The 21,471-nt window shown below is 36.3% G+C and overlaps 3 protein-coding genes across 7 annotated transcripts in view; all 3 read right to left on the reverse strand.

The window, feature by feature from the left end:
• Positions 1-14,505, reverse strand: part of LOC124179393 (chloride channel protein 2) — a 45,405-nt gene extending 30,900 nt beyond the window's left edge. The window contains exon 1 of the mRNA XM_046563703.1: positions 14,395-14,505. Coding sequence (XP_046419659.1) covers positions 14,395-14,454 — 60 coding nt within the window. The 5' untranslated portion in view covers positions 14,455-14,505. The remainder of the gene's footprint in view (positions 1-14,394) is intronic.
• Positions 881-7,993, reverse strand: LOC124179395 (uncharacterized oxidoreductase YjmC). The gene is made up of 3 exons (XM_046563707.1): positions 7,637-7,993; positions 3,830-4,900; positions 881-3,006 (listed from the first exon to the last, which is right to left on the reverse strand). Exons 2-3 carry the CDS (start codon positions 4,208-4,210, stop codon positions 2,137-2,139), a joined length of 1,251 nt encoding a protein of 416 aa, XP_046419663.1. The 5' UTR covers positions 4,211-4,900; positions 7,637-7,993; the 3' UTR covers positions 881-2,136.
• Positions 14,506-17,933: 3,428 nt separating the features above from the next.
• Positions 17,934-21,174, reverse strand: LOC124180576 (synaptobrevin-1-like). 5 transcript variants are annotated; one of them, XM_046566274.1, is made up of 3 exons: positions 21,066-21,174; positions 19,011-19,333; positions 17,934-18,766 (listed from the first exon to the last, which is right to left on the reverse strand). In XM_046566274.1, exons 2-3 carry the CDS (start codon positions 19,327-19,329, stop codon positions 18,717-18,719), a joined length of 369 nt encoding a protein of 122 aa, XP_046422230.1. In that variant the 5' UTR covers positions 19,330-19,333; positions 21,066-21,174; the 3' UTR covers positions 17,934-18,716. The 5 variants fall into 5 exon arrangements, with proteins under 5 accessions (XP_046422230.1, XP_046422226.1, XP_046422227.1 ...); XM_046566270.1 differs by lacking the exon at positions 21,066-21,174 and adding an exon at positions 20,038-20,179; XM_046566271.1 differs by lacking the exon at positions 21,066-21,174 and adding an exon at positions 19,827-20,099.
• Positions 21,175-21,471: the final 297 nt, after the last annotated feature.

Genomic DNA, 21,471 nt, shown 5'->3' on the forward strand with positions numbered 1-21,471 from the left:
CTTTCGCGCCTGCAAAGTGGTTATAATAATTGATATTCTCATGATTTGCTTGAGTGAATAAGTGATACGCCTTTCAACGTATATTCATCGCTGCTGCCGTCTCGAAGACTCGAAGCAGCAGCATTGATGTATGCAAAAAGTATTGTAGATATTCGCAAATCTGCAGGCAAGTTCGATTTACTGAATCACCTTATCATTTCTTCGAGAGCGGTTCAGTATAAAAATGCAAAATTTGTACACGGAAATTAAGCGTTTGCTTATAATTATTGTCCGTTCATTTTTCACCTTTATATTCTTCTGGTCCTCTGAATTTTTCGCTTTCTCGTTTTTCGAAGAGAAAATAGAGAAGGGGAAGTTGTTATCAAGTTATTATCTTGAAAAAGAAAAGTTGATTCGTCGTCAGATCTCCACGTTCTAAGATCTAGAGAATCACTTTTGCTCATTTTCGGGTAGAGGTCTGTCTGATGTTTGTCTGTCGATCTGACGTTATCTCGAGAATAAATAAACGGATTAGAGTGATCTTGATCTCAATCAATAGGGTTTTGCTTGATTTATAACTGATTAGATTCTGGGTCTGATGGATCCAGCAATTTTTGAGATATTAGAACAAGTGCTTTAAAAAAAAAAAAACAAATAAAAATTTCAACATTTTCGAGACGAATTGATGATTTTGATCTTAATTGAAGCGGCTTTTGTTCAGCTTAGATTGGGTCAAATTTTCGATTTTAATCATCGAGTGGTTTTCGAGTTATCGAAACTTCTGATGGCTCGCATAGCTATAAATAACATTTTTTGATTGCAAGTTCGAAACGTATCCGAACGGGTAGTTCTTCTTAGGTTAGGCTCATCAATGTTCGCCAAGTTGCCAAATTTTTATTGCTTTCAAAATAACAACTTTTATTTTTCAGAAAACATCGAAATTTTCATACACGTATTTACACACCATTATATATTCATGCATCGATAAGACAATATTTCAACAATTACGGTTATGACAGTAATTTCTCATTGTCATTTACCGTCTACTTAGACAATAACAGTTTTGTACGTGGTTAAAATTACAGTAGAATATAACCCATTTGAAAACTTAACAAAATCATATGATGACATGTGCATGTATGTATATATTTTTCTTTACGTGCATATTAGTACGTTATTATTTCTATGACAATTTATAAATTCCTCAGATAGTAGACGACGTGGAGCTGCACAAGCGTATATCGGTACAACAATATAATTAGAAAATTTTTAGTCGTTAAAAAGCAATCAGCAATAACAAAGGTATAAAAGGCAAACGGAACTATAATTAGGTAACAAAGCAATAATGTATTCTTTGTGTTACTCTCGTATAATATATTATAATCGACATAATTATTTTCAAAGAGGAAGATTCGGTGTGCACATTTCCCGGCGATATTTTAACCTGAAAATTGACCAAATAAGAAAAAATAAAATGGATGAAAAAATTTCGATTATTGGTTTTTTTCTTTTTTTTTTACAGTAAACCTTTTTTTTAATTTGACATCGATGAAATTTTACGTGGCATCGTAATTATTATTCGATATATTTAATCTCAATAATATACAGTAGATTCATATACAATAGATTCTGCAATCTGTAAAGCATATCACTGACATTTTTCTGTTCGAATTGTACGGACAAATTTCAAGATGGCAGCCATTAGAAAGGGTTAGGGAAGTTAGGAAAGAAAAAGAAAGTAAATCGCCGAATGTCGTTTAAAAAAGCACTGATCTCTGTACTAACTGGATGGCTGACTCCTATGCTTCCAGTACAGGGCAGCTTGTGTCGATCAGAAGCACCAAAAATCGACACTAGCGCTGCAATAGCCAAAGTTAAACTAACGGGTCACGTGGATGATAGCCTATCAGAAACCGATTTAGTCAAACGGTCCCGTCGCTTTAGCCAATGACATAGACAGTGAACCACTTGGTTCTTTAGTTTCATTGAGGCTATTGAAGCGCTGATGTCGATTTCGCCTGCTTCTTATCGACTCATTGTCAGGCCGAGGACGCTAGACAGCCATCCAGTCAGAATAGACATCGGTGAAAAAAAGTAAGAGAACAAAAGCGCGTAGTTACTGGATCAAAAATTAGAATGCAAGAGAATAGTCGAAACTTAGTGATCGTTACGAATTCTTTTCTCCACGAGCCTCATCGGTTCAACGCCCAATTTTTCGGCGAACAATTTCGAGGCCTTGATTTGATTATCGTGATAAGTAATTCCACCCTCGCGATCGACTTTCCGCATGTGTCCCCTCTCCGGATCACCTGGTATCAAAACGGGCATATCACCGGCGGTTGGAAGGCCCCTGAGCAGTCCGACCAAATCCGTAAGACGGTCCCTGGAGCCAGGGACAAAAGCGTCGGGATCGATGGCGACAAAGCAGTGTCCCAGATCGGCGACAACGTCGCCCGAACTCGAGTCCCATTTTCTTATATTGGGGCCGAATTTACTGCCGGTCAGTATGCCGCAGAGAACCTCGACCATCAGCGCCATCCCGTAGCCTTTGTAACCCGAGTTTCGTTCCTCGCCACCGAGCGGCATGAGGCAGGCGGTTCTGACGGCTTCGGCTGCGTCGACGGTCGGCTTTCCATCCGCACCTAGAGCCCAGCCTTCGGGAATCGGCTCCCCCTTGCGGGAGGCGAGCTCCATTTTACCGAGGGCAACACAGGTCGTCGCCATGTCCAAGACGAAGTCGTCGTTCGACGTTGAGCCCCGGGCCCCCAACGATATGGGATTCGTTCCCAGCGCCGCGGCCCGACTTCGCGTTGGTGCCATCAGCGGACTCGTGTTCGTGCACGAGAAGCCGAATAGGTTTTCCGACATCGCCATCAGCGAGTAGTAGCCCGCTATTCCGTAGTGGTTCGAACCTCGGCACGCCACCATTCCTATTCCGTACTCCTTCGCCTTCTTCATTGCCAACTCCATGCAGTACTTACCCGTGACTTGTCCAAAACCGTTCATTCCGTCCACCGTTGCTACTGCCTGAAGATTCACCGTAAAGAGGGTTAGCTGATTTGTTTTGGTTAGTTGGGTTATTTTTAAATTCCGAGGGATTGGACCGTTCTTTGGCACCTTGGGGTTGTTCGTGATCTAAGGGTTTTTAATCGAGATTTTCGTTACTTGAAAGCTTCTACCTTTTAAACAATTTTTTACTGCCTCAAATTTAAAGGATATTGTTGCGACCTTTTTTTGTCTTGTAGAAGACACTTAAGTGAATGCTAGTGAAAATTCTCGTAAAAATATTAAACTGCTTCGATGCATGACCCCAAGGTGCCAGCGGTGTTGTACCAAATGAAGGTGCCAGCTAAAGGTTAACTTCTTGAAATTACTCGCATGCGTTTGAAGACGATAGAATTCGTTTGAAGACGGTTGAACTCACTTCAGGTCTACTGACATAATTTCAATTCTCTTCAAGTCACTAACATTATCTAAAGTTTTTAATACACGAAATCTTGACCCATAACCCAAGTCATTTGAACTCAACTGAACTGCTTCGAATCCACGAGCTCTTGAATTCAATGAAACCGGTATGGTTTCACGAAGTTCAAGTAATTTGAGGTCAACCGCAGTCATTGGAACTCGCAAAGCATTCAAACTCATCCAGTTCACGAAGCTTTGACTTCTCAAAGTCAATTGAATTGAATTCATCCAAGCCCAATGAAGTTTCGAAGTCAATTGTTCGGTTAATCCTCGCATGGCGAACCCCTCGGAACCCCAAATCACAAAAGAAACTCGGAAAACGAAAATCGCAACACACCACGACGCCCATAGGGAATGGCGTAATGCAGACCGTGATTACACTCACCTTGAAGTCGGTTATTATTCGAGGTTTAGCCTTGGGATCGGTCAACTTTTTGACCACGTCCTGAACGTACATCTCCATGCGGTTCATGCCGTGGCTAAAGTGGCCCCTATAATCGGCCGTGAACAAATGTTCGCCTACGGTTACGGCGTCCTCTTTACTGGCGCCGACCTTCATCAGGGAATCGGCGATGTACCGAATGACCTCTTCCTTCGGCGCCACCATCGTCCTCGGTTTTTCGTCCTCCTTGAGCACCGACGACGTCGCTGATGACGAGTTTTCGCGGGTCGGCGAAGTCTGCGAAGCGACGGTCCGTCCCAAATTATCCATCACTTGGTCGATTCTCCTCGAAAGTTTGGAAAGCAGTGTTCTCCCAATTTTCATGACTCGGTATATCCGAGTTGTTTGTTCAGCAAACTTCACGCTTTGGACTGCCGAAACTTTCCTCGTCTGTACACAATCAACTTCTGTCTCTCTGCCTGTCGCACTATCTTATACAACCGTTGACGTATGATCGGAAAGAGAGAGAGAGAGAGAATGTTGATAATTTCAACAAGGTTAATCTGCTTATGTTAACTTGACCGTCTCTCTATCTCATTTCGGGCACGAAGATAACCGCTGACCAATCGAAGATTGTTCTTCAGCTACCGCCTACCGCTGGTAACCAGTGCTTTTTAAACACTTCCAACGGTTAAATCATCCCACCATAATACCTGTCTTCTTTTGCCATGTATCCGGTCATCACCCGGGTAAAATTCACTCGGTTATACGTTTGTTCGCGCTTGACCTTCTATTTCGTTACTCCAAACAATTAGTATAAACGAATGGTCGTTCGTTTTTTTAGATCGGGACTTTGGCTCTTCCTAGTTTTCCCATGTATCGGCGGTATTTGAAGCATTCCAGCATTACCATTCACGCGCGCTACTTCTCCCTCTCTCTATCTCATTATCTCTCTATATCTCGCTATCTTCCTCTTCCTACTCCGCGAGCAGTTGACTGATCATCTGATGTAATTCTTCCTCCTCCGGCGCTGGGACCGAGCTGCTCATTCAATCCAACGGCAACCGTCAAACACTGTCAAAGTATAATGCGAGAATGTAGATGGAGGAGGAGCAGTGTTTTAATGACGAAGTGTGGCGATAATATTGAAACGATGACCACGTTTGAAAAACAACACTGCTTACCGTGCATTTATTCAGACGTCTAGATTATTATGTTTGAAAAATTCGTAATGTCTACAGATCTTTGGCCAATAGATAATACAAGAAAACCTCGGTTATTTATATAATATAAGTGTACCGGTTATTGGCACGTTTAGAACCAATTATTGACCCTTTTATTTTCCAAAATTATAAACTGACGTCACAAATTGTGAATTTCTCGATGAGTAAAGCCAATTGCTACAGGATTAGACGCTACAAATTTATATTTTGGAAATTTTAGAACTAAGGATCAAACGGAAACAATCGAAAAAGATCAATAATTGGGACAGGGTCAATAACTGGTACACTTACGTTATACGTGTACAAGTGTGTCTTATCGTTAAGCTCGATAATATCGGACTGCAAAGTATGTGTACATAAACGACTACAGCTATAGAAACATTGATATAAATAAATACATGTACGTTTAATTCGTATTTGTAGAAAAATACTAAGAACTGCATGTAGTGTGCCGATCTAGTTTAGCCACAAACGGTGAAAATGATTGAGACTTCAGGGAAACGTAATAAGAAAAAGAAAGAACAAAAAAAAAAAAAAATACCACACGAATCACCCATATATAATCTTTTTTGAAGAAATTCTTTTCGTCAATTAATTCTATCGTATCGTTTGTCATTATACTGCAGTATTTCCTATCTCACCATAGGTGTGTAAAAATACAACAATAAAGTATGTGTACACTGTCGGCCAAAAGCTTGGGTACACCAGTCGAAATTTCTCACGGCACTAAAACGTAGACAGCGGACTCAGATATAAAGATAATCAAACGTTCCAAGCAGCGTTTCAAGGACGATAAATTTACATTCATTTTGCTTTTCAGAAAATTTCCTACAATTTTTTTGGTCACGGTACATATTTTTAAACGTGACCGTTTTTCGACTATTTTTAGCCGCCTGAAGTTAACCCCGCATCTTAGGGGAAAAATTTTCTTCGGTTTTTTCTGTATTCAGCTTAAAAAGAATATTGAAACCTACATGTTCGTTTCTTTAAACGTTTGTACGATTTTTTTTTCGCCCAAGTGTTGCATTTTTAGCTAAAAAAAACATGTTTTAGAAAAATTGCTGGATTTGAATATCCAGGGGATGCAAAAGTTGCATAAATTCACACTGGAGTAGCTTGAATTTTTTAAGAATTTAAAAAAGTAAAAAATGGCCTACACTTATGGATTTGGACTCTGATGAGTGGAGTGGTAATTTTTTCATTCGAAACTTGGAGAATTATCGTCAGTTGAGTTGTTGTGCCTATAAAACTATCAGATTTAAGACAAAATGTTAAAAAGATGAAACTAAACTTTTGAAATTACTTTTTAACGTATAAAGAAACAGACGATCACGTCTTTCACTTCATCTATACGAGTTTTCCGTTATAAAACAAAATCGCATTTGCGCCGATTAGACCGTATATAATATGTATATATTCATTTTTTCGCGATAATTAGATATGGCACGACTTGATTAGGTAAAGTAATAATCATGCCTCGTTTTTCAATACGAAGTTCTTTATATTCAGTCAATTTTACACGTTGAAACTTTTCGGAGCAAGAAAAATTCAAAAAAAATTGTACCACGTTACTATTCGCACGTACCGATCGCACACAAGACTGTCGAAACGAATTCAAAATACATTACGTGAAAATAAAAAAATAACTACGTCTAGTTGTAAAGCTTCGCATTGAGTGTATGAAGGTAAACAATTGCTCTACACGAATCTGTCGATATTTTTTTTTTTGTTTTGAATTTGTTTCGACAGTCTTGTGTGCGAACAGAACGTAGAAACATTTCTAACAACTGCGTGGTATAATTTTTTTTAAATTTTCATGCTCCAAAAAGCTTTAACGTGTAAAATTGTGTGAATATTCGTATTGCCATATTTAGGTATCGCGAAAAATGAATATATCGATAAATATATTCTGGTCGGCGCAAATGGGATTTTATTTTACAACAAATAATTCGTATAGATGAGGTGAAAGAGATGATCGTCGGTTTTTTTTTTTGCTTCAAAAAGCAAGTTCAAAAACTTAGTTTTTTCTTTTTAATATTTTGTCTTAAATCTGATAGTTTTCGAGACACAACTCAACTGACGATGATTCTCCAAGTTTCGACTGAAAAAATTGCCCCTCAACTCATCAGAGTCCCAACTCAAAATTAGAGGAGATTTTTTTTTTAAATTCTGAAAAAGTTCAAGCTACTCCAGTGTAAATTTATGTGTTAAATTACAACTATTTTTCTAAAACAGGTTTCTTTTTAGCCAAAAATGCAATACTGGGGAGAAAAAAAATCATACGAAACTTTCTAAAAGACAAAAATCTAGGTTTTGATATCCTTTTTAACCTCACAATAGAAAAAATCGAGGAGAAAGTTTTCCCCTAAGATGCGGGGTTGATTTCCAGTAGCTGAAAAATAGCCGCAAAACGATCACATTGGAATTTTCTAAAAAAAAACAAAACGAAGGTAAATTTGTCCTCTTTGAAACTCCGCTTGGAACGTTTAATTACCTTTATTTTTGAGTCCGCTGTGTAACTTTTAACGCGGCAAGAAACTTTTAGCCGGCAGTGTGTATCGTATTACGTACGTATAGTTATACTTACATATTACGTATACCATCTCACATGGGGTTGACGAGGAAATCTTCCGTATTTTTTTCTTGCGCTTCCCGTATTCCGACAGGATAAATCTGTATCTTTCTTTTCAATACCTTTCCAACCGTACACGCGAATAGTTGTCAACTTTTCTACTCTGTCGTGTGACTTCCATCCGCCTCGGTCCGCTACGCAGCAGGTTGTTACTTACTGATTGTAAAGCTACGCGGAGTTACGACGGTTGGCGCTGCCGCTCTCGTGGCAACGGTTCATCTTTACAAACGTTAAATACGCACACGTTCTACGTGCGTGTATCTACACGTGTCGACGTATCATCGTCCAATCTGCCCAATCACGCGTTTGACAACATACTTCTACACGTAGGTTGTAAGGTATATGTAACTCGTATTACATACCTATGATAATATACGTTAATTACAACTATGAGAATTGTCATGTATAGACACAGGTTATACACGCACAGAGCGGCGTAATCGCTAAATATACCGGGAAAATTTCTAGAAACTATACAGTCAATGCGCATGCGCGAGTTTTATCGGCTGCTCGGACAGGCTTGCCTCTCCGAGTTTCACCTGTCAAACACTGTTTTTGGCAATCCTTTATTGCGTCGGTTGAATATTTTCCGATATCGACCACGGTATTGCTGAACGATACTATTCTTCTTAGACAATTCACGCTACGTAAAAATAAACAGCAACATAACCTCAATCAGCGGTTTTATGCGCGAGAGATTTACAGCTCTTGAGTCTTGTCTCATTTTGTGTACGTTGGCCCCCTGCTCAACAGACAAAAGACCGCCGCGGGGCGATTTGACCGACCAATGAGATTGAATTATTTGGCGCATGCGCATTGAATGGATAGTTTCTAGAGATTGTCCCGGTATACGTGGAATACTCGGACGACTCTGATGCATACGTGGGTTTGCATATACTTGTGGCTGTGTATTAGATTAGATTTTTTTCAAAGAGAGAAATAGGGGTGTGATGAGGGTGGAGTAAAAAATTTTAGTACCGACGAAAGTAGGCGAGATGTAAAAATCTCCCAGTATTTCATACGCGTATCATTTTATGTCATTTGTCGTACAATTTGTTCTTTTTAATCCTATTTTTCTTCTATCTTACAAATCGTTACATTCATGTAAAATATTGTATACGTGTTTTAATATTGTTATCATGCGATCAATCGGTGACAATTAAGAGGTTGCACATCGTATTTTTCTAATTTCCACGAGATAAACATGGGAAAAATTGTTTTTGCACTTCTGATTTTTATAACTAGCTAACGATGCGTCGTACAGAAATATTCGTAAATATATTTTTGTAGAGAACTGAACGCTCTTCAAAAACGATCTCTTATTATTTTCTGATAAATTCGCTCGTTTAAAAGTTATTTAAGGATCTTAAGTACCATTTGAAAAAGTGGATTTATCTCAAAATGATAATTCACCTTTTTTGCAGAGCGTTCGATTCCTTAAAAAAATTTGTCTGTGAATTTTCTGTACGACGCATCGTTAGCTAGTTTTGAAAATCAGAAGGACCAAAAACCATTTTTCCCTTGTTATTCTTATGGGAATGAGAAAAGTGCGATGCGCAACCTCTTAACTTTATTATTAAGAGTTCAAATTTTAACAGGCGTATTTTTATACTTAAACGCAAATTTTGTCCTCATTGGAAGATTTTTTTTATGTTTTGTTTTTTATACACCCTAGTTATGTGCTCTAAGAACGACTGTAGCAGGATCCGATGCTTAACCTGAAATGAGAACTGTAACTCTGGTTGCTTGAATAAGGCGTATGGATCATTCTACAGAAGCTCACAGTATTTATGGTATGTGTTGTATATACAGATGAATATAAAAAAGGTAAAGGTATTTTTATTGAATTTCGGTTTGATTTTCTAGTACACTTTTCTTTATATCTTAATTTTCCACTAACCTCTCATCTCCGTATTGTATGTATAGACGTGATTAGGATTATGTATATTATATTTTTCATCTATATGTATAGCTTCGGGGTAGTGCATAACATTTCGACTTGGGTTTGACCCTTGACCTCTCGGATTAGGTTCGCGATTTTTTATATGATCGCTGCCACTTTGAAAGGCACTCAGTTTTGTTTTTTAGGTATTTAGGACTCGATATGCATTTTATACAATTTTATAACCATTTTATTAATCGACACAATTTAAAAATCTGACAAAGTTTTGAAAAATCGTGTCTCAGGTATTAAAATTTTTAAGCTTAGTGCCGGAGTGGGGTGTTTTTTCCTACTCACAGCATTGAAAATATTCAAGCTTTTTCCGAAAATAAAATATTAAAAAAATTGGAAGCAGGAATCATTTTACTATGGATGGTTGCTGAAGCATTTTCAAATGTCACGCCAGATTTTTGAAAATGTTTAATAATTTTTCGGAACCATTTTACTATTTGAATTGTCTTTTGATTAGCAAAATAAAGAAGAAAAAACATCTCTTGCGAAAAATCACAACAAATTTTCAAAAATCCGATGTGACATGCGATAATTTTTCAGCAACCATCCATAGTAAAATGACTCATGCTTTGAATTTTTCGAATGTTTTTATTTTTTCGGAGAAAGCTTGATAACAGTATAAAAACGATTTTTCAGAATTTTTTCAGACTTTTAAATCGTGTCGATCAATGAAACCGTGTCAAAAAATTGTATAAAATTCAAATCGAGTCCAAAAAATCGAAAAAATAAAGCCGAGTGCCCTTCGAAGTGTGAACAATCATATAAAAAATCGCGGGCCCAACCCGAGAGGTCAGGGTTCAGACCCAGGTCGAAATTGTTTGGACTGTCCCACGTATACAAATATACGTTTTTGTAAATATGCCTACCTTCATCCCGATGACTTTTTTATATACCCACGAGGTAAATGTGCACACCTGTATAATATTATTATACGTATTATAAAACGATGATATACATATCATAATATACAATTACATCCATTCTTTCGTGTATATATGTATGTACGGTAATAAACAAGCGGCGATAGGCACACAGACAAACACGCAAGTTCGACGCGAAGGCTGTTTAAACGCTTTGGAATGAGTCCAATTATTATCTCGTCGCGAAAGTGGTGAAGTGGTGTAAGGCGTAAGCGTTACTTTGTGTGTGTGTGTGTGTGTGTGTGTATCTGTACAGAAGACTCGTTGGATGATTTATTCTCACTTCGTTCCCTTTTTCAAATTGTTCCCATTTTTTCCGTTATACTTATTAATCTCGTTACTATTTAATTATTCCATTTCCCGTTTTATTTTCTCCTTTTTTGCTAGTCTAATATTAATTTAAATTCCACCCTCTGTCTCACTCTTTATCTTATTCTTTCTCTTTCTCACACGTTGTAAGTGTAATACTTCAAAACGAAATCACCTGCAATTCGCGACACGATTAACGTAATATTTGGTTCATAACATGAAATAAAAAAAAAGAAATAATAATAACGAAAATGAGACAGTCAAATATCACATGAGATAACCAGTGCATATCAATAATAAAGTATAATCTGAGTTAGATTAAAAAACATAATACACAATCAGGCGGCGAAATTGTAGAACATCGGTTTAGTATCGTTGCCGCGATACGATCAATGAGAAGGAGGTGAGAAAAAAAAAGAAAAAAAAAAAAGCCAACAGTAGAGGAAAAAAGATCGTCAGTTTCTTCGGTTTTTACTTGAAAATAAATAATTCAAGAGACGTCTCACGTATAAATGGCCGCGCGACTCGTCTCTTTTTTTTCTCTCGTATATATTATTACACAAATTAGTTGAATTTCAGTGGCAATAGGTACATAAAAAAATTCATTGGTATTTGAATATATTAATAACGTTTTTTTTTTTTTTTTATCTCCGCTGCGCTGTATATCCAAACGAATCATCGTAAATTGATCAAAATATTTTATGACGAATCCCTGCAGTTTATTCCCACACAATGAACGCGTGTATTCCGCAATTCGTGCATCCTAATCATCGTACTCATTCGAAATGGCATTTATAGCTCATCAGGTATGTATCACATATGTACGTATATATATATATATCACATATACATACGTATTGCGTCCCCGAGATGGTGATTCTTAACTATAAATATCTCTCTATACATAGGTAGGTATATATATATATATACATATATATATATATATATATATAGGTATATATATGTATACACATGGGTACCTCAACGTCGTCGAATACGTTGACACTGATATTGTAATACGCATAGTACGTAAATGACATTACGCAACGTACAATATCAGCAGCTGCAATTTCATGCACATATGATATAGGTATACGTATATTCAGTGTATGCATTTATTATAGGTATGTCACCTGTATTTCTGCATAGATTTAGGAATTGACAAATTGTGCAGGGACAGAGAAATTAAACGGGTGAACAGGAGGTGCGGAGGTATAATTCGGTTCAAAACAAAACGAATGGTTTAAAGAAATGTGCACTCTCATTGTCAGACTGCAGAACGTGGTTATGTATGTATATATATATATATATATATATATATTTTTTTTTTCTTTCTTCCAAAATTCATTTACGATATCGTTGAATATCAAAGGAATTCACGGCTACCATTTGTTAGTTGACAAATGAAAGGATTAATTCTTCACAAACTTGCGTGGAATATCGGTGAAGCGGTCATCTCCTTGATGCGAGGCCGCCCGTTGTCAGGCAACCAGATTCTCGGCCGGTAAGGTGGTGAAAATCGGGTTGCCTGACGTTAGGCGAAACCTTTCTTCTGCTTACCTCAGTCATAGGTTTGCATTTTGTCGGTTTTTCGTCGCTTTCGTCTCTAACGATACAGTAATTTATCAAAAAAAAATGTAAAAGTAATCATATATGTATGTTTGTGCGTGTGTGTGAATGTGTAAAACTATAATAACCAGCGGCAGTGTTGCCAGATAAGATATGGTAAACGTCCGATTATTGCTGTGCAATGTACGTACATAATAATGCGTAATGTATAATATTCGACTTTGCGGTAACTTCTTAAATTCCTTCTCTTTTTCTCCGAGTAAAATTTTGATCAATCACTGTACACGATCAGAAATATATATATATATTATATATATACATGTGTACACATATGCATATTTTATGTGATTGTAACACGTTTCATGCAGTATATAAAATTATAAAAATCACGTACATCCGATTTGAATCGTAATTATACGTATAAAATAGAATTTTTATTTTCATATATTATTGTACCTGCAGTTTATTGGGATACAATTTACATTATACATGGTATATACCTATATATATATATAATATATATGTACAATGTACATAATGTGGCATGTGATGTTTATACATATTATACATACATTATCTATAAACGTTTCACCGTGCTTTCCGCAACGTGATAGTCAGGTAGGCATACATACGCTAATCAATGATGCGGATTTGGATTATCTTAATACTTATAATACGTACGGTTTACTTACATAGTGTGACAAGGTGTGTATTATAAGATTATACACACTGCGCGAGACGAATTTATACATATACTCAGGACCATAAATTCATCATTAATATTACGAATGTCGGTACGTGAGATGAAGATTATTATACGTAAATATGTAAATACATACATACATACATACATACACATACATACATATATTTATCATATACGTGCAAAAATTATTATTTCGTGCATCAAAACTGACGCTGATTTTGCAATCATGGAAAGAAAAAATGAGTAAGTAAAGATTTTGCAAGGCGACAAAAAGCTTTATATTTTACCGCGGTATAATCGACGCGTTACGAAGACCGATGAATTGAATGATAGAATTTTTTATATACCTAATACATAATACACCGTATCATCGTTCGGAATAATGATTTTTCGCGCAACTTGCAAAGCTTGTACGGCATAACGATGAGCAATTTATATTCGTACGCCAATATATACATATACATATATACATGTATAGCGGGTGAAACGGAGGTGATGAATGCAATAATCTACTTTGATTTCTGCTGTAATTACTAATCATGTCGTACAACGCGCGTAGAGGTGAAACGATGGATCATGCGTAATGAAACGCGCATGCCTGCGTGCCGGGAATACTTTCTGCATAATTAGTTTATTCATTTTACAAAACTTGTAACGCTGGTCATCTTACTCATTATAATATTCCGCCATTATTAAGATTCTTCGTCGGCCGACTGTTGATGAATTATATTTTTTCCATCTCATTTATTTCATTCAGAACCTTTGCACATATACACGAAAAATACTGTACATGTAACAATAAGTAACATTGAATAACGATTTGTGAGTAATAATTTTTTTATTATTCTTCAAGAAACGTTTTTTCTCTAGTCTTATAGACATGTATAGTGAAATAAAAAAAAAAAAAAAATACAGAAATACAGATAAAGAAAATTCAGAGTCGTGCTGCGTAAAGTTCGCTGGTCAAATAGATTTGTTGTGAACATTTTTACATCAATGCTGACGAATAATAATTTTTTCCTGCACGCATTTTCGAGGCAGGTAGGGGTAAAAAATTTGCATTATTCATTACTTATTTTTTGGTTCTCGCTTTTGCTCGCTTGACACAAATATTCATGCATGAACGGCAATTACAAAAATTGAAATATTAATTAATAATTACGTACCCCTGTATTGAATTTTATAATTTTTTTTTTGTTTTTTATTACAGCAATGCGTCACTTTACGGTTAACACAGGTTTTATTATTTACTCACCAAAGTGTTCTGGTATCCCAGCCCGTATTCCTCGTCCAATTCACGAAGTGCCGACGCCATGATTCTGACTTCTCACGATTTTTCAAACTCGATTATTGACGATTTGAATTTGTTTCCTTCTTCTTTTTTATTTAATTTTCACTCTATCGCATCGGAGATTTCTATTCACTACTATCTTCGTTCACTCGGATCATATATCTGTATGCTTATACACATATTGCTATCTTCGCAATGCAGCAAATAATCACGCATATGCAATTTATTCGTTACAATTATAGATTTATTCATTAGACAATCAGTATTCTCAACAATTTCACGCGTCACTGAACTCTAATAACGATGGTAATAATTTTTTTTTTCGAAACAGCAAAAAAAAAATGTATAATTATATTTCACACATGAACGAGATTTTGATACTTTTGTTTCACTTCGTGCTTTTATTTTTTGCTGTACTTCGCTTTAATAATCTGTACTTTAACACAGTTTATATAATATTTTTTGTACGATGATGGATTATATCTGCAGTGTACATACATATTATACAAAATTAACAATCTGTAATGCGGTCGTCCGGAAAATTGATTATTAGATGTAAACAATAACCTGACGATCAATGATCCAACATTTCGTCAACGTTGAGAATATTCTTGTTTTTTATTTATTTTTTTTTTTCAATTTCCGAATTTTTTAGTTTTTATTCCAATTTTTGGTTCAATTTAAAAAATTTTCTTCCGTACAAATATAAATATAAAACTGAAATAACGTTATATTATGCATCAAGATATCAATATAATATACTTCACGCACTTTTCGTTTATACTTTGAAATTATATACGATAAGAGGAAGACTCTAACAGACAAAGTAAATACGTTAAGTCCAAGCAAATGAAAGTAAAAGAAATTTATTTTAACAAATCATTTACGCGCGTTTTATTTTTTTTTCCTTTCATTATAATCACTGTCACTGTTTATCTTTCTCCCTCTCTCGGTTACGTGTCTTGCATATCAACGTAATATCGCAAACCCGGTTAAGTAAAATTTGATATAAATAAGATAAAAAAAAAAAAAAAAAATTCACACTCGCAAGAACTTTACCAATAACTTATTCGCGCCTAATTTTTTCTTTTTCGTATACATATAGCATCGTATGTATGCACATAGGTATATGAACGATGATGGGTCGCGTATTTTCGGTCCTGCGGCCGTCGTCGTCTGACCGGTTGGACGGTCGCGAGTCGACTGATAGTCAAACGTGTGAATGAACAGCTGAGATTTTGTTGAGTAGTTTCTCATGGAGTAGAAATATTAAGAAGCGAACTTTACGCGTATAACAAACACGTACACACAGGCGTACGAGCGCACGAACACATGTTATCATCGGTTACATGCAAGAGCTGCTGATGCGTGTGTGTTTTCCTTGTGCCTAGGTGTAATGCTATTGTATATCTGTATACGATTCGCCGATTCGAAAGGGGGGGGGGGGGGGGAGGAGGAGGCAGAGTCCCCGGTTCTCGGGTGTCTTCGTTTCTCTACGGAAAACCAACAAATTACGAAACCTGTGCGTATTTGTACGTGTGAACCTCCATCCGTGTACCTTGTGTATGTACGTCATCTTTCGCGACGATCAGCCTCGCCTTACTGATAAACAATTTACAACTGCATGCAACTTACATTATATATGTGTTTGTACATATATAGTGATATATATATATATATATATATAGGTACGCGAATTTAAACCGGGCAACGCGTAATACACTTTATGCATCCGTGTTACAGGTATACGATTACGATTTCCTATAACTTGCTTACGGTCCGCGAAAAGTATGCGAAACAAAAGTAACAAGGTAGAGGAATAAGAAGCAGGGGAGGAAAAAGGAAACCTGAACTGTTTACCGGTCGATCCTTGGGTGTATATATACCGGTAATGTACTAGATCTTCAATGTTTACGTACACCGCGTTCACCGCTGATCCTTCGAGGTGATACGTATAAAAATTTTCCTGCACAATTTATATGCATATGTACTTACAGCTGGTTACATGTGCGATGTGTTACGATTGAATCGCAACGTGTATGTATATATGTATGTAAATTTGAAAATAATCACACATCATTGCGTATGTTACACATTGTACAATGTTTCTTGAAAATGAAACAAGACCATTGTACATATGGGTTTGGGCATCGTTATGTATTTATGTATGTATATAATGACAGGGATAATCGTCCGTCTAACGGTAAGTCAGCCTTGCCGAAGATAAGCGTGACAAGTACGCTGTTTTGTATGAGTTATAGGTATATATCGAAATCACTCGTGGATAATTTTCATTTTTATTTGTTAATAGATAAGTGTTATATTTAGTTATACAGTACTCGATTCCAAGGATCCTGTTATTGGGACATTGACCGTCGATTATTTCGAACAAGCGTAACGAATAATTCGAATCCCGTTTACCGTTCGATTGTTTGAAAACCGCGTCCCGCTTCGCGATTCGCTTGTGCCGCGTGACGTCACGCCGCCGCAATGCCTTTGACGGCTGACACTCGAAACGCTTCGGAACTCAAATACCTAAAAGCTCTAATTTATTGCTTCTAACAATTGTCTCGGCCCGGCCGGAGTACGAATTGCTTTTCACTTTGCGACGTGTATTTGAGGGAATAAAAATAACACAAAACAATCGCTTTTAATCAGTGATTTTACTGCCTGGAACAAACATTAACAGCCAAAAGTCAGGCATGTAATTTTGTGACATTTTCTGCTCCGCGGTGACAATGACAAAGACGCAGAGACTGATAAAATTGCGATAAGGAAACCTCTTGTAGTGAAACTCATTGTCAGTGGTATGCATGACGATAAAAATATAAATACATAAGAATTTATAACGCCTACTGTACAGAATTGATTAGCAGTCACATGCCGTTTTTGATCCTATAATCGAATCTCTTAAGCAACGAGCATAACGTGTGGAATTTAACCTGCGTATTATATAACATAGTTGAAATACGTAAAACGAAAATCGATGGAATGAATAGACAAGATTGGAAAATTTAGGGACAGAAAAACATGGTCAAGTTTAACTATGTATCGCAATAGATGATTAAGCAAAGAAATGAATATATATGTGTTTAGAGAAAAAGTACGCTAAAAACTGGTACGACTATACATTCTTATCTGTATGAATAATACATACATGTATGTACATAAAACTCTGTGAGAGTTTAACTTTTTATCTGATAAAACGTACAGTATAAATTAAAAGGGATAAGAGCGACAATTTTTTTTTGATTTCATATTTCCTATATTTTTCCTTCTGTACGTTTTCTCGTCAACGAAAAGTTTGAAAAAGAAATTATGGCAACCTGCCCGCGTTTTTTCATACGATTTAATTTATGATTACTGGTTTCATTATTTTGAGAGTATTCAACGGGAGGTGGCAAACTATCCTTTGAAAAACAAGGTAACAGTAATAAACAGTAGTAATAGATAAAATTGGGAAATGAAAAGAAGAAAAGGGACAGAAAGAAGCCGACGCAAACTTAAAGAATACAAACGTTATATTTTATATGTCTATATATATATATATAAATGTGTGTGCGTGTTTATGTGTCCGTGTAGATGTATTAAAAGCTATACATTTATATATATTAAATAGATTTAATGGATATGCAGGGTATATATATGTATATGGGTATGTAAATTTTGCAATGAGACAGTGCGGTTTGTAAACAATTTGTAGCACGCAAAACTACACCACGTATTGTCTTTTGATCTCATGTGTGTAATACACGAAGAATTGTTTTTACTTTCATTCTGCGTCTCGCAAAGTTTACGTAATACTTTTACACCTTTTACACGCACCTTTTATTTGTTATGTGAATGAAATTTTGTCGCGTGTTTCCTTTCATTTTCTAAATATTATAACATTATTAGACGAGAGAAAAAAACAAACAAAAGAAAAACACGTACATGGACTGCTCTGGCTTGTGCTATAATTTTGTAATTCAATTTTCTGCTGTTATCAGTTAAAATACTAGCGGTTTGGTAATTTAAATTTATTTTCTTTATTTTCCTTGTAAATTGTAAATGTATGTAAGTAGTAAATGTTTTTCTTTTTATTCTTACAGTTAGTTATTATCAGTTACTTTTTCTATACGTGTATCATCCCAAACTTCAGGCCAATCCTTGCATTATATTATATTATAATAATTAACTAAACTTAACGCTTTCATGTATCGTAAATTGTTATACACATTTACCAACGCCTTCATCTTTGTCGTATTTCGTCTTTTTCTTCTCCTCACTCTTAAATCTCTTCTCTTTTAATTTCCTGATGGCTCTGCGTCACTGCTTGATGACGGAACCACTGAAGCTGATGAGAAGTAGAGAAAAAAAATATCGATTAAATATATCAACAGTACTACCTGACATTTCGTAATTAACATTGATAGTAACATTGCGCATATTCTACAAGTTCACAAATGTATAGAAAAACATTGCGGAATATTCGTTACATTAAGTTGGCGTGACAAAGCGATTTAAGTATAGATTTCATTGAACGTTTTAATGGTTTTAATTTTCGCAACTAAAATTAAAATATCAAAAGTGCTTCTCACCGATGATGATGATCAGTATAAGGACGGCGATTATACCGATGATGATCATCATCTTCAAATTTTTCCACCAGTACTTTCTCTTCAGTTTACCGGCTTGTTGTTCGAACTGCGCGGCGCCCTGCTGAAGAGCGTCGGCCCTGTTGTCGAGTTCTGACAGTTTCTGATCGCGTTCGAGAACCTTTTCCACATTGACTTTCATTATCCCAACAACCTCGTCGACCTTTGCCTGCGTGTCCTGCATCTTCTTCGTGGTCGATGCCTGCTGCGGTGTTCTTGGACCGCCCAAGTCACCTTCGCCTGAATAACTACCACCTTCCATATTTCTGGATAAAAAAAAAAAAAGAAAGAAAATGACACAGTCAATGAGAGAATAATACCGACAGACGATGATTGTTGTTTTTTACAAAACGTCAACGGATTTGTTATTGTAAGCCGCAGAATGTATGTCTGTATCAAGATTGTGCCAGTAAGAAGGTAAACTTATCAGAAGTCGCGAGATTTTCGTAAACACTGAAATTAAGAAGAAGAAATGATCGATTTCCTACTTCAAAGTTTTTTTTTCTCGACAGTAAAGAAAATTGTTGCGGCAACTACCGATTTATGCCGTTGCGTCGATTTTGGGAATCTTTCACGACTTCGATGACGTACGAACGATTGACGTGTCGTCCTTCCGATGTTTGGTTATAGAAGCGTCGATAAAAGGAGTGAAGTATGGCTAGGTGATGTTTTTTTTTCCTTATTTTTTTCTCAACACCGTTACGGTTTAAATCCTCGTTACTCTGTTTTCTTTTCAAAATAAAGTTGTCAGTTACTCACGTGCAGGGTTTTGTGTTGAAGGTTGATCGGGATGGCGAAAAATTGATCAAATCTGTTGTTCTCGCACGTGTGTTAATAATACTAGTTGGCTATTTGACGCGGACAAAGAATCCGAAAATTAAACAACAAATGTATACTCAACGTGATAAGGGATCTAATTTTTTTCAAATTTTTTTTTTTATATCTCTTTCATCGCTCAGACACTAATCACCTTTGGCAGTGGACAACTTTTCCCAACCAACATTCAACAGATGAATAACATAGCGTACTGCACGTACACATATACACGCAGGGATAGATTTACCAGCCGAGCAACTCGCAGCGCTGCCACATTAAAACACTGTCTAAAGTTAACGGTGAAAATTTGAACTACGTCGACATGGCGACGCCCAAAAAACAACCGACCGTCTGGTGATGTAGATTTCGATGATGTCATCGTTTTATTAAAAGTGACAGGAACGGTTCATAAACTAAAAAACAAGCAAAGGACAGACAATATATTTTACTCTCGACACCAAAGTAACACGTGTTTCTTTTTTTTTGCAGAAAACAGCTACTGTCGCGTAAACAGTTTTATACATTAATTATATTGTCATTTCATTTCTTTCTTGCTCGTTCTAATTGCGGTATAAGGTCACTTACGGATAAAAAGTCCATTCGTTTCTGATACCTGGTTAATTTCTGTACACGGAATAATTGGGGGCTGTTTGTTATTTACCAATAGAACCAGTGGTTAATCGTTCAGTCTCAAAAGAAAAAACAAAACGATCACAATCTACTCAATGGACGATGAACTGCCATCACACTATAAATTATACAGCTGTTATAATTTTATTGAATATTTAACGCTGAGAGAAAATACAAGAAACTGTTGCCATTTCGTAGTAATTAATCAGCCTTGATAAGACTTTTCACTCTAATAAGTTTCAAAAATCCCACGTGACGATTTGCAACTTTCCACTTATTCGCTGCAAGTGACATCTTTGAGATATTTCATTCTGCCAAGACTTATCACGAGAATACTACTCGATCAACTGTCGGTAACACAAGAAATTCGACAATCATGCTCGGAAGGAAAGGTAGAATTTCAAATTCTACATGGATTCGAATGTCCAAATTTTGCTTGTGATCAATGAATGAACATGCCTTTGAAAAAATGTACACGAAAAAGCTATCGCGAATGAAAATTCATCTTTTTGACACGGTATTCTACAAATTTAACGTTATCAAATATCTTACCGGGTTTCGGTTTCATCCTGCAGGCAAAAATTCGCCTACTGTTAGGATTTCCCATCGCTCTGTCAGTTGGCGATAAAATGTCGTTCCTCGCGACGTTGCAGGCGATTTTCTAAAATGTGTATAAAAATTGAATTAACCGAACACCTTGCAAGATTTACGTATATACACAGTTAAGAACAAGCTCTACAGCGACACGGCCTGCGTAACTGAATAAAAATAATAATAATAATCTGGAAACCTTATATTCGCATAAAACAAGTACAAGCATGCATACCCGCAGCGATACGTCGTAGGCCACAACTCCCGACCACACTAGACACACGAATATCACGAGCAGAAGAATTTTACACTCGGAATAAAAAGAGAAAAAGAGAAAGAATATTTTTTAAAAAACTCCCCGTATATG

Source organism: Neodiprion fabricii, chromosome 4, assembly GCF_021155785.1.
Source record: "Neodiprion fabricii isolate iyNeoFabr1 chromosome 4, iyNeoFabr1.1, whole genome shotgun sequence".
In the NCBI taxonomy this organism is placed as follows: Eukaryota; Metazoa; Arthropoda; class Insecta; order Hymenoptera; family Diprionidae; genus Neodiprion; species Neodiprion fabricii.

Bases quoted from the DNA above. Each gene is read 5' to 3' on its own strand.
- LOC124179395 (XM_046563707.1), bottom strand. From the start codon at position 4,210: ATGAAAATTGGGAGAACACTGCTTTCCAAACTTTCGAGGAGAATCGAC. The intron at 3,007-3,829 runs GTGAGTGTAATC...GTGAATCTTCAG, and splicing joins GAATAATAACCGACTTCAAG to GCAGTAGCAACGGTGGACGG.
- LOC124180576 (XM_046566270.1), bottom strand. From the start codon at position 20,108: ATGTGTACGTGCAGTACGCTATGTTATTCATCTGTTGAATGTTGGTTG. The intron at 19,334-20,037 runs GTGATTAGTGTC...TTTTTTATCCAG, and splicing joins AAAGTTGTCCACTGCCAAAG to AAATATGGAAGGTGGTAGTT. The intron at 18,767-19,010 runs GTGAGAAGCACT...ACTTCTCATCAG, and splicing joins TATACTGATCATCATCATCG to CTTCAGTGGTTCCGTCATCA.